Source organism: Montipora capricornis, chromosome 14 (genome assembly GCF_036669925.1).
Source record: "Montipora capricornis isolate CH-2021 chromosome 14, ASM3666992v2, whole genome shotgun sequence".
In the NCBI taxonomy this organism is placed as follows: domain Eukaryota; kingdom Metazoa; phylum Cnidaria; class Anthozoa; order Scleractinia; family Acroporidae; genus Montipora; species Montipora capricornis.
In genome coordinates, this window is record NC_090896.1 from 13500883 (window position 1) to 13516181 (window position 15299).

The window sequence follows — 15299 nt, forward strand, 5'->3', positions numbered from 1 at the left end:
TACAAAGTCATTTTCTTTCAGAAAGGTTTCTGTATGTGTTTCACTTGCCAAGCATTTTAAAAGCCTTGGGGAGAATGATATGCCTCTCAAATTTGACGTTTGTGAGGCTTCTGATGTTATATTCTGGTAAGTAAAACTTCCTGTTTTGCTACGCTTAATTATTGTTGAATTATTTTTTCTTCCTTTTTATCATTGCTTCTCTTGAAACCAGGCAACCACTAAGTAGTTTACTTTTTTGTGCCTACCTAATTTCGAGTTACGAGAACTGAATGATTCATTCAGTAAAAATCTGACTGTATGAACTCTAGCCTTGATTCTGAATATAGCACAAAGCTTTATTATAAGTTGATTAGACTGTAAATCAAAGTAAGGAAGATCATTAGAAGAGCTGGACGTTTACTTGCAATTGCCCATCATTTTCTTCCTTATTTACATAGAAGCCTTGGCTCAAACATCATATTTCGTAGAATTTGCTCAATTAACTTAAGAACCAAAGTTCGTGGCTGTTGGCCTTCTTTTTTTTTAACTCTTAAGTTTATATTTGATCCATTCCAGCGAGAAATTCCCCGTATCCTTTCCCAGGAATTATCTCCACCTTGGAGCTGAACCAATAGGTCCTCGTGATCAAATATGTGAGATATTGCGAAAACTACAGAATACAAAGGAGATTGTCATTAAATTTTGAGTGTTAATGATTTAAAGAAATACACTTGATAAATAAAAGTGAGCAAACAACTGGAAAAAAGGAAAGAATTTAATCTTGATGATGGAGACACAAACTTCATATTTTAAAGATTTTGATGACTTTCAATTTATTAAATCAAGGAAACAATATATTTTATCAGTACTTTAGCTTTTTTGCCAGTACTTTTTTCTTTCAAAGAATTTCGGTCTGTGATTAGATTTTTGAAACAACAGATATTGTGAATTAATGCTTACTTTAAATGAAATGTAATATACATGTAATATAACTATAATTAATGTATTAATTAATTTATTTATTTATTGTATTTGTAGTTTAATCATGTTACGCCCTCAACTTGTTTTCTTCGGAGATATTAGCAATTTATGCTATCTTAAGCAAAATAAAGTCAATGTTTTGTATTATTGTATTGCAATTGCTTTTTGTTCAAACGCTTTTTTAAAATTTTATTGTCCAGATGTGACAAATTTATTTAATCGATTAAAATATCAAATTAATGAAAAAGTATTTATAAAAAAATAACACGTCATCATTTTAATATTTTTATGTCTGAACGTTTTTCAATCACCATAATTGATTCAATGATTGAAGAGCTTAAAAGTTAAAAAAATTGAAAAATGTAAGTAGCCAATGAAAATTTAATTGAAGAAAAATATCTTCTTTAGATGTTTTAAATATAATAGAATACGTGCAAAAAATACAGCGTGTCGATTGATTGACTGAGAGCACGTCAGTTAATCTCAAACAGAGTGCAGAAAAGTGAAATTAGTGCAGATAGTGGGAATGGGTGCAATAAAGATGAAATTTTTGCATGAAAATAATTAAAAAGTACTCGCATGATTTTTCTCGTGCAATTTGGAATAAATAAGCACTTATGATTTTTTCAAAGACTACAAATTGCATTTGCCTTACTTTTGAAGTGTTCGTCTGTTATAAAGATTTTACTTGGGCTTATTTAGTCCAACTTGCACTCAAAATCATACAATTACCTATGCAAACTAAGAATTGCTAAATCTTTAAAGAACTACCAAAAGCAGTGATTATTCACTTGCGAGATGAAAAGTTTAAAGGAAATGATGAAATAAACGAGCATGGTCATTTCTTTTCAAAGTTGTTGTCATTAACAGTGCCATTTACACTTGCAAGAGAACTTGAGAGTGAAAGCCTCGCTTACTTGTGGAGCTCATAAAACTATAAAAAAAAGCCATGTTTGGAGAGTGTGATGGTTTTACAATTTAATTAAACACTGAATTAGCTCAAAATAATAGTTATTGTGTCACAAAACTCTTATCGAAAACGTGATGTCGTGTTTGGAGAGATGAGAAGGGAGAGTACGGCCACTTCGAAGTGGGAAACATTGTTATCCAGGAAACCTAATTTCTAATTTCTTACACTGCTGTCGTGTTTAAGTAATAAGCATCATTGTTCAGAGATTTAGAGATTATCAGAACATTTTCTTACAACATGGCGCCCACGCGAGTGGCCTTGCGAGTGGCTTTGCTCCTGTCATTTTGGTTCCTTATGGCTTCTACTACTTTCAAAGACTCAGTTAACCCTAGTAATAATGCGTGCTCATCTGTTCAGCAACTGTTTTTTTCTCGCCCAGCAGCTACTTAGCGCCGTACATTTTATCTGCTTCGAGTCCTTCGACGTGAACAAGCAAACTGGACGAAACATGGTTATATTTGTTATTCGTTGCTTGACTTTCACCACAGCATAGACTTGACTATTCACATGGACATCTCCCCTAATCTTGGTCCAGACCGCCGAAAAGATTGTTTGCATGTTCTTTATTTAAATGCTCGAAGGTTGAAAGCACTTGTTTCACTGGCAGGCGAGGACACACCTACAACTAAAATATGCAAAATCACAATATTACAGCAGCTCGTTCATAGTGGTGATTTTGGACATCGTCTGTATTTGTGAAACTTGGCTGAATCAAACGGTCTTTGACAGCGAGATTCTTCCGGACTATTCCATCTTTCGGAGAGATAGAGGAGACCGCATTGGAGGCGGTGTTCTCGTTGCTGTAAAGCAGATATTAGAGCCTTGAGGCGCTAAGATCAAGAGAGGGAGGACGTCGAGCTAATTGTATTCGAGCTCAAAAACGACCATGGCAAACCGGTCCTTCTTTATTGTTTTTATCATACTGGCACTGCACCTGACCCTCTTATTGAACTGAAATCCTCGCTTCTTGAAACCAGCGAAAATAGCTGTAATATAGTGGTTGGCGACTTTAATCTTCCGGAGCTTGACTGGTCGGCGCATTGCACTGCTCCAGTAAATACTGGATGAAGGTCTGATTACGTCTTTTGTGATCAACTGAGGAGTGATAATTTCTTCCAGCAATTTATACCTGGACCAACTCATATTGGGGGAAAGAAACAAGCTTGACCTATTACTTTGTAATTGCCCGGAGGTCATCGAGGATGTCTTGGCTTTTCATCCAAGAGAGGAAAGGTTTCCCTCCGATCACTATGTCGTTGAATGCAATATCCGATACAAATTCAAACGTGCAAGGAGCGCTAAACGCTCTGTGTTCGACTACAAGAACAGCGATTTTAACGACTTGAGGGACTCCCTTGCAAACGTCCTCTTCAGTCTAGCTGCCTCCGTAGATAATGATGAGCATTGGGCAATCTGGAAGGATTTGTTTTTGTCAGCTGTCAAAGACCACATTCCAATAAAAATTGTGCGTGACAAAAACTCTCCACCTTGAATAGATACCAAAGTGCGCCGTCTGATCGGGAAGACGTACGCTGCGTTAAAGCAATACAGGAAAAACAAAACATCCGAGCGTAAGCAAAAGCTTCGCACACTACGTCAGCAAACTAAGTTACTCATACGAGCAAAACATCGATTGTATTTGGCTGAGATTGAGTCTGGTTTTAAAGATAACCCGAAGTTGTTTTGGAGTTACCACAAGGCTTTCCTGGGCAATAGGTCTGGCGTGCAGGCTATAATTTCCTAAAGGGCGTGACAGCTGAAAAACCAGCAGGCAAAGCCGAGCTTTTGAACAAGTATTTTTCTGGCGTCTTTCGGCCTGCCTCAGGTGTAAATATTGCTCAAATTTGCATTTCCGATCTGCAACTCACGGACATCGAGGTGTCTGTTGACAAAGTGCGTGACCACCTGAAAACCTTGACACCTCGAAAGCAAGTGGCCCCTATGGAATTCCAGCTCGCCTTCTCAAAGAATGTTGTGATCAAATCGCACCAAGTCTTTGCGCCATTTTCAATCAGTCGCTTGGTAGTGCCAAACTCCCAAGTGAATGGAAATCTGTTGATATTGTACCAATCCACAAAAAGGAGTCTAAGGAACTAGCTGAACACTATCGTCTGATATCCTTGTTATACCGATTGCTAGCAAAGTTCTTGAACGCTGTGTCTTCAATCGTCTTTATGAGCACTTAAAGCGCTTGACAACCGACCTCCAGCATGGTTTTTTTGAAAAATATATCATGTGTGACCCAGTTACTTTCGGTTCTCCATGATGTCGGACTTAACCTAGATAGGAACATACAGACATATGTGATCTACTTAGATTTTGCAAACGATTTTGATAGTGTAGATCACAACATTCTGCTTGCTAAGCTGAACGCGTACGGGATCTCTGGTAATTTGCTTTCATGGCTTACTAATTATCTTTCTGGCCGTTTTCAACGAGTAGTTCTAGAAGTTGCTTCGTCACAATGGGCCCCTGTTACCTCTGCAGTGCCCCAAGGGAGTCTCCTGGGTCCGCTTATGTTTGTTATTTTTATTAACGATCTACCTGACGCTTCAAATAGTGAAGTAAATACCGCGCTTTATGCTGACGATTCAAAGATCTCTGGTGCTGTCAAGTGCGTTCCACGACTGCGAAGCTGTGCAAACCACCCTTTCAAATATGGATGAATGGACACGATATAACAACATCCAATTTAACATCTGTAAATGTAAAGTCCTGACAGTCTCACGTAAGAAACAACCCCGTGCATTATAATTACACCCTTAACAACGTGCAACTCACTCGTGTGGCTGAAGAGAATAACCTTGGAATCATTGGCACTAGCACTCTTTCATGGGTCAAACATGTTAATGCTATTGTGTCGAAAGCGAATAAGTTACTTGGTCTTCTTAAGCGTACTTGCCCACTATTGTTAAATGTAGCCGTCAGACGGACATTATATTTGTCCCTTGTTAAATCGCAACTTTGCTATGGAAGGCAAGTGTGGTCTCCAAGTCATAGCTACCTACAAGACAAGATAGAGCACGTGCAGAGAAGAGCCACTAGATGGATACTGCGGTCCGCATTGGAGAAATGTCTTATAAGGAAAGACTTATTAGATTAGACTTGCTACCACTAGTTTATGATAGAGAGCTTAAAGATATAACATTTTTCTATAAATGTTTGTATGGACAAATAGATCTAAATGTAAATGGCTTCGTTTCTTTTGTAACTCATTTCCGTACCAGGCTTAGTAATTCCTTCAACTTAAAATCCCCTATTTGTAAAACCTCTGCATTTCAAGTTTCATATTTTAACAGGATCGTAAAGTTATGGAATTTTACTTGTAAATCTGTGCCTGAAAGTAGCTTCTCCAGTATCGATGTTTTTAAAAACTTTTTAAAACAAACTCTGACGAGCCTTTTGCGTACAACATTTGACGTCAAATGCCCGTGCACTTGGTCACTTGTAAGATCGTGCGCTTGCCACCGCTCATAGTTCACACGCTGATATGATTTGTGTAGTTTTTTAGATTTTTGATCGAATTTTAAGTTTGGGCGGTCCCTCGGTCTCGTTCGTGCTCGTCCATTTGGGTGTTTTATCTTTTCTTTTGTTTATTTTTCTTTTAATAGATTATTCTTGTATTATAACTGAAACCCAATAAAGTTTTAAAAAAAATTAATAAAAGGCATTGTTACTGCATTTATCACAATTTAGTAAGACTGTTGATTTGTTTATGCAAGCGAAAAATCATTAAGGCTGCCGAGAGTTCTAATTGATGTACCATGTCCGATTCTCAGGCCGGTGTCTTTTACGTTATTTTGCGATATTTCAGGCTTTGCTCCAGAAAATTTTTTAACTTTCAATTAAAAACTAATTTTCTGGCCAAGCTAGACTTTATTTACCCTGGATATTATGTAGGCAGAAATTCCGGCTTATGGCAGAAAACTGGAATTTGTTGTTTTATATTCCACTTTACGTATTTTAATACATGCAATTGCGGCTCCTTTTTACTCTTAACCATTAATAAAGGGCACTTGTAATCTTTGTAAACAAATCACTGTGTCTATTTTCTTAAATAAGTAAGGGGTAGGGGTAACACATATGTGTGTATGTGATACACAATTCATTCCATGTTAATTAACAAAAATTAAAAAGAAATAACAAAAATCAGTTTTCCACAAGAATTTGCTCACTTTTTTAACGTTGATTATGAATTTTTGGATGTAAAATAAAAATCTTCCACATTTTATCAGCTTTCTTGGACACAAATTTGACCGAAAACTGACCAGTCACGAATATTTTCGGACTTTTTTACGTAATTAGATTGGCGATAATGTGTATTAGTATATACTAAAACAGTGGATAGCGTTGAACGCGCACGCTGATTGGCTACTCTAATTCCGGATACCCTTTGCTATTCTCCTCCGAGCAATTCGCGCAGAATTTGCGTCCGAAAATGTTGTAATCTTTGCAAGAATAAATGAGTTAAGATCATCTTTTTGTACTACATTGGCCGTTTTTATACTAGAGACGCATAATCCGTCCAGACGAATTATGCGTCTCTCGTGTTACTCGTCTAGTGTAAAGACGGGACGAATTATATAAGACGCATAATTCCTCTGGGACGAACTTAGGCAAACATTTTTTCTGCGTCTGTTAAATTTGTCCAATATAAAGACGGGCACAAGACGCATAATGCGTCTGGACGAACTTTCCAGTTTAGTGCGTCTTCGAAGACGCACTAAAGTAGATACTTCGTCCAGACGCATAATTCGTCTTTTGTCCGTCTTTATACTAGACGAATTTAACAGACGCAGAAAAAATGTTTGCCCAAGCTCGTCCCAGACGAATTATGCGTCTCTGGTATAAAAACGGCCATTATCTCACTTTATTATATGGCTCTGTCTTACGAGGACTGGGAACGACGAAATTCACGAATTTGATTGGCTAAAACCGATATTGACCGCGGTCTAGATTTTCCCATCTAGACCGGCATCTAGACCGGTGATGCTTTGCGGTGAAAAGATGCAAACTAAAATGCAAAAATATTGAGTATTTTCTTCTACCAATATTTATTTATGGACGGGCCAAACAGCATGATGACAAAAGAGAGGATGAAAAGCAAACTTTGACAAAATTAAGTTCAGCTCATCGCCACTCATCGCCGTTCGCAATCAAAATGTCAGTTAGTACAAACCAGTTAATTAAACGAATTAAATTGTTCTTGTTGGCCATATAATAAACATCTTATTAACCGAGCTAGGTCGGTCTGTATGGGTCGCTGGTACAGACCTCACTGCGTTCGGTCTGTAGTGGCGACCTCGGTCAAGATTCTCCCATACAGACCTCCCGCTCGGTTAATAAGAACTAAGTTTTAGTATATACTAAAACAACTATTCACACCAGTGTCGGTGGCTAGTTGTTTATATTTACCAGCCCCCTCCACTTCAGTGAATAGTTGTTTAATATGCTAATTATATAGAAGTGTCAAATTTGCGACTCGTTGCTACGGCAACGAGACCGATCATTTTAAGACGAATCATCAATGTAGGTTGACCAACCATCACTCAAATTACCAATTTTTTGACGAAACATTCATCCCACAGGACATGTGGACATGTAATTATGGTAAAGATCTATGAGTTGGAGCAAAAACAAGCGAATAGTTTGAGGGATAACAAAATTCTATGCGATAATAGAAACCTTACGATTTGAAGACGACGCCTTCTTGTAAGACGTCGCGGTATATAAAGGTCTGGGGCGAGGACGCCGTTCTTTGTGCGGGAATTTAGACTTAAGAAAAGCAACAACAAACGCGAAGCGAAACTTTCTACATTGCCTTTGTTTGCAAAACTGACATCGTTCAGGAAAACTCGGGACGAACTTTTGTTGCGTTTTTGCGAGGGAATCGTCAATGAGGATGAATTTCTTGCGTTGTATGACGTCAACAAGTCGAAAAATCCAGAGTATCCTTATTGGAACTATGAAAGATTTCGGTTGCAAGACAAAGATGAGGCTGAATGCAAGACGGATTTTCGTTTCGAAAATTATGACATTCCTCTCTTGGCTGATGTTCTCGACATGTAATTAAGTGTAACCAAGGAACAATTTGCGAGAACATAGAAGGTTTATGTATTGTACTGAAGCGCCTGGCATACTTGTCGTTACAGCGACCTAATAAGCACTTTCGCAACACTTGTCCCTGAGATCACCATGATAAGCAATACAGTCATTGCTTTCATATTCGAGAACCATGGTCGTCGGATAACAGAGTGGAATCACACTATTTTAAATCACAATGCACTACAAGCATATGCCGATGCTGTGTACGATAAGGGTGCTGCACTTGACAATTGCTTTGGCTTTGTGGATGGAACAGTTCGTCCTATCTGTCGTCCAAACACCAATCAAAGAATCGTATACAATGGACACAAGAGGGTGCATTCCCTAAAAATTTCAATCGATTGCCATACCAAATGGATTAATTGCCAATCGTTATGGCCCTGTTGGTAAGTGTGCTTAAATATTTAAGCCAGAGTAATGTTCAGTATTGTTTTATGCACTTACAGGAAACATAATTGTTATATACGTTTTAACAAACAAAAAACCCTCGTGCCATGTATCCGTGCAATAAAACACGACAAAAGCGTGAAAAAACAGGAAGACAAAAACACGAGCCACAGGCCAATTTTTCCTTTATTTTTCGAATGTGCTCAGTCAAATGTCCTGTGGTATAGATTTAGTAATCAAAAAACAAAACATGTGGGCACAAAAAACACGTTGGTAAGCAGAACAGTAAGGAAGTTTTTAAAAAAATTATGTACGTATAAAGATACATCATTTTATTCCCTGCAGAGGGCAGAAAAGCATGATGCCGAAATGCTACGAGACTCCGGACTTTATCATGATCTCCATGGATATGCCTACTCACCAACTGGTCAACCTTTATGCATCTATGGAGATCGAGAATATCCCCTTCGCTTACACCTTCAAGCACCATTTCGGAATGGAGTCCTTACCCCACAGATGCAGTAATTTAACAATTCCATGAGCCCAGTAAGAAGTTCAGTGGGGACATAATTAATTATTTTTCTTTCCTTGACTTCAAGAAAAACTTGAAAATGGGGCTAAGTCAAATAGGCAAAATGTACATTGTGTGTGCCCTCCTGAGAAATTCTCTCTCATGCCTATATGGTAATTCCACTTCCCAGTATTTTGGATTTGGATCCACCTACTTTGCAAGAATACTTCTCTTAATTAAACCATTGTTACATGTTCTGTGAAATTTATTACACTTCTTAACACAACCTGTATATGCAAACTCATCACCATCATCACTGCCGCTCGACACGAGCATGGCGGTCCAAATGAGGTTTGTCCAGGCAGCTAGCCAGAGGGCTGCCCCTGTTTAAGCGCTTCAGCAGCTTTTCGTCTTGCGCGTTTCTCGTCCTCAGCTATTCTCCCATTGGTTTCAAAAGTCTTAACGCCATCACCAACCGTTCTCCTCCACATCAGTCTGTCTGCTGGGGCTGTGGCCCAGTCAGCAATCTCACAGTCTTTAAAGGTCCTTTTAAGTGCCTCCTCGTATCTCTTTTTAGAAGCACCAACTCTTCGAGATTCAGTAGATAGCTGACTGAAGAGAAGCTGTTTTGGGAGGCGTTGTGCATCCATTCTGACCATGTGTCCGTACCATCTGAGTCTATGTTGCTGTAGTATAGCATCAATACTTGTAAGGGAAGCTCGGTAAAGAACTGCAGTATTGGTGACACGATCATACTATTTGATATTCATGATTGACCGGAGGTATATTTGGTGAAATTTCTCGAGTTGCTTCACTTGATATCTATAGGTAGTCCACGTTTCTGAGCCATACAGGAGCGTTGATATAATGATGGCTTGATAGACTCGTATTTTGGTGTCCAACTCAAGTTCGTGGTTGTCGAAGACTCGCTTGCGTAGCTTTCCAAAGTCTGATGCAGCAGCACTGATCCTGTTGTTGATCTCACTATCAAGTGAAACATCACTTGCCACATAACTACCAAGATACTTAAAAGTGTGGAACTACCTTGAGAATGGTTCCATCTGCAGTAATTTCAGGCTGAGTGGGAATTGAGGTGGTACCAGCGGCAGATTGATACATAACCTCCGTTTTAGTGCAGTTCAGTGATAGCCCAAGTCTATTGTAAGCTTCTGAAAAGGCGTCAGCTATTCTCTGTAGACCAGCTTCTAAAGTCGAGCAGACCGCAGCATCGTCAGCGTATTGAAGTTCCACGATTGACGCTGTAGACACCTTGGTTTTGGCCTGTAGCCACCGTAAGTTGAACATATTACCATCGTATGGATAAGTTATGTGAACTCCGTGATTTTTCAGATGAGGCTCCGTCAGCTGTAGGACAGCACCCATGAAAAGAGCAAACAGCGTGGGACCTATTACACGTCCTTGCTTAACACCGACTTTCACAGGGAAAGGTTCCACTTGTTCACCTTCACACAGAACAGAGGCCGTCATATCATCATGAAGTAGACGGATCATCGTAATCAATTTATCTGGGCACCCATATTTGCTCAAGATTTTCGAGAGAGTTTCTCTGTGAACCGAGTCGAAAGCCTTAGTCAGGTTGAAGAAGGCTGTATAGAGAGGAGTTCTTTGTTCCCTACACTTTTCTTGCACTTGCCGCAAGGCGAAGATCAGGTCAATAGTGCCTCTTGCAGGTCGAAAGCCGCACTGTGTATCAGGTAGGACTTCCTCGGCAATGTGTGTAAGCCGATTTGATATAATCTTCGCGAAGAATTTATCAACGACTGATAGCAGCGAGATGCCTCTGTAGTTGCCGCAGTCAGCCTTGTCACCTTTCTTGTGAATGGCGACTATCAGTGCATCTTTAAGGTCAGCTGGAGCTTGTTCGTCTGTCCAAATGCTCTGTATGAAATTGTGAAGACGTTGAGCCAAATCTGGTCCACCGTGCTTGAGCACTTCAGCTGGGATTCCATCAGGCCCAGTTGCCTTGCCGTTTTTCAGTGACATGATGGCTAGATTAACTTCATGTGGTGTAGGTAGATCAGCGAGCTCATGTTTGACTGGGAACTGTCTCAACTCACTGATAACTGTCTGGTCAACTTCAGCTACACGATTCAGCAAATTGTAAAAGTGTTCCCTCCATCGCGCCTGGACAGATGCAGGATCCTTCACCAGTGCTCCATCTGCAGTTCGCAGTGGAGTTGGGCCGTGTATGCTGGGGCCATAAACAGCCTTCATTGCAGCAAAGAAGGCCTTCGAGTTCTGTTTATCTGCTAGCATCTGAAGCTCTGCGGTTTTGTTCTTCCACCACTTGTTCTTTAGTTCACGAGTACGCTGTTGCAGTTCGTTTCTTGCTCTTAGTAAATCAGACTTGGATGATCTTGTTCTCGGGTTCCTCTGCCTCTTGATGAAAGTAGCTCTTCTGCGCTCGATAAGTAATTTTATTTCAGCGTCACTTTCGTCAAATCAGTCTTGATTTACTTTGTTTTTAGAGCCGATGGTTTTTGTACAAGAGTAAAGGATAACATTCTTCAGGTCGTTCCACGTCTCAATCACAGGTTTTTCATCTGTGAGTAATGAGAGACTGTTAGCCAATGTTGTCTGGGTTAGGGTTGTCTGGGTTTTTCAGAGAGGCAACATCAAACTTTTTCACTTTGGCCTGCAACCTCATTTTCTTTTGGGGCTGGATCATGATTTCACACTTCTCTAGACGGTGGTCAGTTAAGGAGCTATCGTGATGGCACGAGCTTTCTTGACTTCCTTTCGATCCCTGGACTTGATGATTATGAAATCAATTTGATGCTAATGTTTTGACCTAGGGTGTTGCCAGGTTCCTTTACATCTGTTCTTCAACTGGAACCGTGTGTTAGTCGTATAAACATAACAACTTTCTTTAATTTTCCAGACATGTTTCGACGGTACATCCGTCATCTTCAGTGTTACATATTTTGAAATCGCCGTTGAATTTAAAGCGCGCGCGATCTTACAAACTTCGTTACATTGCGTTGTCAATATTGCGTATTAAATCAAAACAGAACAAAACAAAAATTTAAATGAGTGACGCTTAGTTCCTTACAGGGAGAGAGTCAGGTTAGTGTGTTTCACCTGCTGGTTGAGATCGGGCTTCTTCCATTTTATATACATGGATTCCTTAAGCTTCACTTGGTACTTAGTGGCTGCAGAGGAAATCCATGTATATAAAATGGGAGAAGCCCTATCTCAACCAGCATGTTAAACACATTAACCTGACTCTATACCTTTAAGGAAATAATCGTCACTCATTTAAATTTTTGTTTTGTTCTGTTTTGATTTAATAAGCAATATTGACAACGCAATGTAACGAAGTTTGCAAGATCGCGCGCGCTTTTAAATTCAACGGCGATTTCAAAATATGTAACACTGAAGATGACGGATGTACCGTCGAAACATGTTTGGAAAATTAAAGAAAGCTGTTATGTTTATACGACTATCTATATTGTTGCTGCTATCTAGACCTTTTGGAACAGTGTGTTAGTAATTAGGAGGTTATGCTCGGTGCATTTTGTAAGTAGAAGTAGAAGTAGAACTAGTGACTTGACAACTGTGTGTAATAAAGACCAAAAAGCAGTTTTTTTGAAAGGCTTTGCCATCAGGAGGTCACAATCTCGAAACAATCCAATGTTAGTGTTTTTGTTAACGAGTTTCTCTAAAACACCCACCCAAGACCTGAGATTGTTGCTGCTGCTGTTGCCGAATTAAATCCATCATCGATTTTTGTTGATCTAGATAGCAAACTAGCTTCTTCTCCTCCAATTCTTGCTGCTTTCGTCGCATTGCCAACTCTTCCTCCCTCAGTGCCTTCTCGCTTTCATCTTTCTCACGCAAAAATGAAATTGTTTCATTGCCACTCCTTCTCTTCTTCTTGTGGCTTTCCTTTTTCACCCCCTCAGCTGCCCTCTTATGGGTTTCTGACAATTTCTCCATTGCCATCTTTCTCACATTTTCTGCTTTTTGTGTATCATTATTCACTTTCTCTTTTGTCAATGCTTCATCAATCTCCGGGTAGGTGGAAGCAGCTTCCTCCATTTCAATAATATCAGCCAATGCTTGGTCCAATTCTGTGAGCTCAGGTGATACTCCGGTTGACTTTTCTTCATCATTCATTTTCTTCCTGTACCTCTTAATTAAGATGTTGAGATGATCACGAACTGATCTTTATACCAGTCGTGCTATTCAGGTTGGTACTAATTTCCTCCCACAATTTGCCTCGATCATTAGAATCCTTCTTTGCAGAAAGAGGATTTACTGCCAGCACCTCTCTGCGCACCAGGGTGTCATGCTCGTTACTCCAAACCTGAATTCCTGGAAAGTACATTCTGCCAAAAGAAAAACTAGTCATTATAATGGCCTTCAAGATATAATTATTTATTATATAAACTGGAGTGCTTTATAGGTATTTCCACCACTGAGACAAACCGTATCACCACACTCGAAAATTATGAGAATTTCTCACGTGTGTTTGAGATAGCCAATCAGCTGCTGACACTTCAATGGTTTGTAGACTTGCTGCCACTGGATTGAGTAAGAGTAGTCTCTGGTACTTTTGATAATAAGGTAATTAATAACAACTGATGGGTCATTTCTGTGGCCGCTTAACTATGACAGAACTCAAGTCTTTTAATGTATTACTATAATTAATCAAATTATATCCCAATTATAGAAATTTTTATGGAATAAAAAAAACCCAGGCATTCGTAAGCCGCAGGAAAGATGTCAAAGAAACCAGTAAAATATCAATAAACCTCAGCTGTGAGCTTTTGTATGACATTCTAAATACGGTATGAAGTAAAATCGTTTTGTTCACGGCTAAACCGACAATTGCAACTAAGCTTATTATTTTACTACTGATGAGGGTAATAATTTCGGCAGCATCGTCTTGGTATAAAACGAAAATCAAAATACACAGGAATATAAAAATACCATATAGTGAAATGTGCGAGGGTACTGTATGGATATGAAATAACTCTTCTTATATCAGTCAATCGCATAAAATGATAAATTGATGCTCAGCATGAATTAAAAGCGCTGTTTAAGCTTATTTACACTGCAATAATGAGAAGGTCTAAGCTTTAGTTACTTGGTACTCGATGAAGCCGATGCGGTTGTGCCGCTGCAATCCGTAGTTTTCTGACTTCTCTGGATCAAAGAGATTTAAGCACTTTGTTGACCACAGATTTTATACTACACACTAAAAATTAAAGTGTGAGACTACACTTAAAAATGGTGTAAAATTGTTGCCAGCCCCGGAATCCGTTTTTTTGTGTGTATTATTACACCAACTTCTAAAGTGTAGTTTAACTCTCAAAAGGATAGTAAATTTACACGCAAAATAGTGTAAAATGGGTATTATACAACTTTTCACTTGTAAAATTACACATCTAGCAAGGGTAATAATATCAGAAAGGATAGGTAAAATTACCCCGAACTACGGTGTAGTGATCTTGCCAGCCCCACTACCCTTTTTGGAAGGTGTAATTTTACCCCATCTAAAAAACTTGTAATTACTCCAAAAAAACGTATAATTCAACCATAAAATGAAGTGTAACTATGTTTATTTATCATCAATTTATAAGTAAAATTACACATGACGCTACATCGATGGGTAACAAACTCAAGCGTAAAATTACAATCGCTTACTTAAGTAAAAAATGCACAACTCTAGATTCACATAGCTTAGCCTAGGGCCATTAAGGTTGGTTTCCATATGATCGCAGACGATCGCGGATCGCAGTTCTTCGATCGTCTGCGATCGTGATCGCACACGATCGCAGAAGGTAGAACCAAGTTCTGTCGCATTGACAGGAATTTTGTATGAATCGAGCATTTGGAGAGCGTGCTTCGGCAAGAAAATGTATGTATTTGTGCAGACTTAAGTATAATAAAAACAAACTAAACATTTAAGAGCAACGAGGGGGCCTCCCAAAACGTTTAGTATTCGTTCGCCTTTTGCAACGATAAAAATGTCATCATAATTCGGGAGTTCGCCCGCAATGAGGATAAATGGAGGAGAATCTTGCTTCAACCCAGGTAGCTCTTGTTCAGTAGGCACAACCTGCAAATATAAAATGAAGTGGAAAAGAACAGATGTTATAAACATTATAAAAGGTGCAAGTTACATCGAACTGCATGAAGTGAGCCACCCGCCAGTTCAGATGGAAATTATACTACATAGTACACTATAACAACTAAATTAACTGCATGGTTAGATCTACTTTACAAGTTACATCGAACTGTATGAGGTGCGCCACCCGCCAGTTCAGATGGAAATTATACTACACAGTACACTATAACAACAAATTAACTGCATGGTTAGATCTAATTTAGTACAAG

General features: G+C 39.1%; 1 protein-coding gene across 1 annotated transcript in view; it reads left to right on the forward strand.

Moving 5' to 3' along the window:
* The window catches only part of LOC138032117 (scavenger receptor cysteine-rich domain superfamily protein-like), an 85073-nt gene that overhangs the window by 1183 nt on the left and 68591 nt on the right, over positions 1–15299 (forward strand). Inside the window, exon 2 of the mRNA XM_068879711.1 lies at positions 26–126. Coding sequence (XP_068735812.1) covers positions 75–126 — 52 coding nt within the window. The 5' untranslated portion in view covers positions 26–74. The remainder of the gene's footprint in view (positions 1–25; positions 127–15299) is intronic.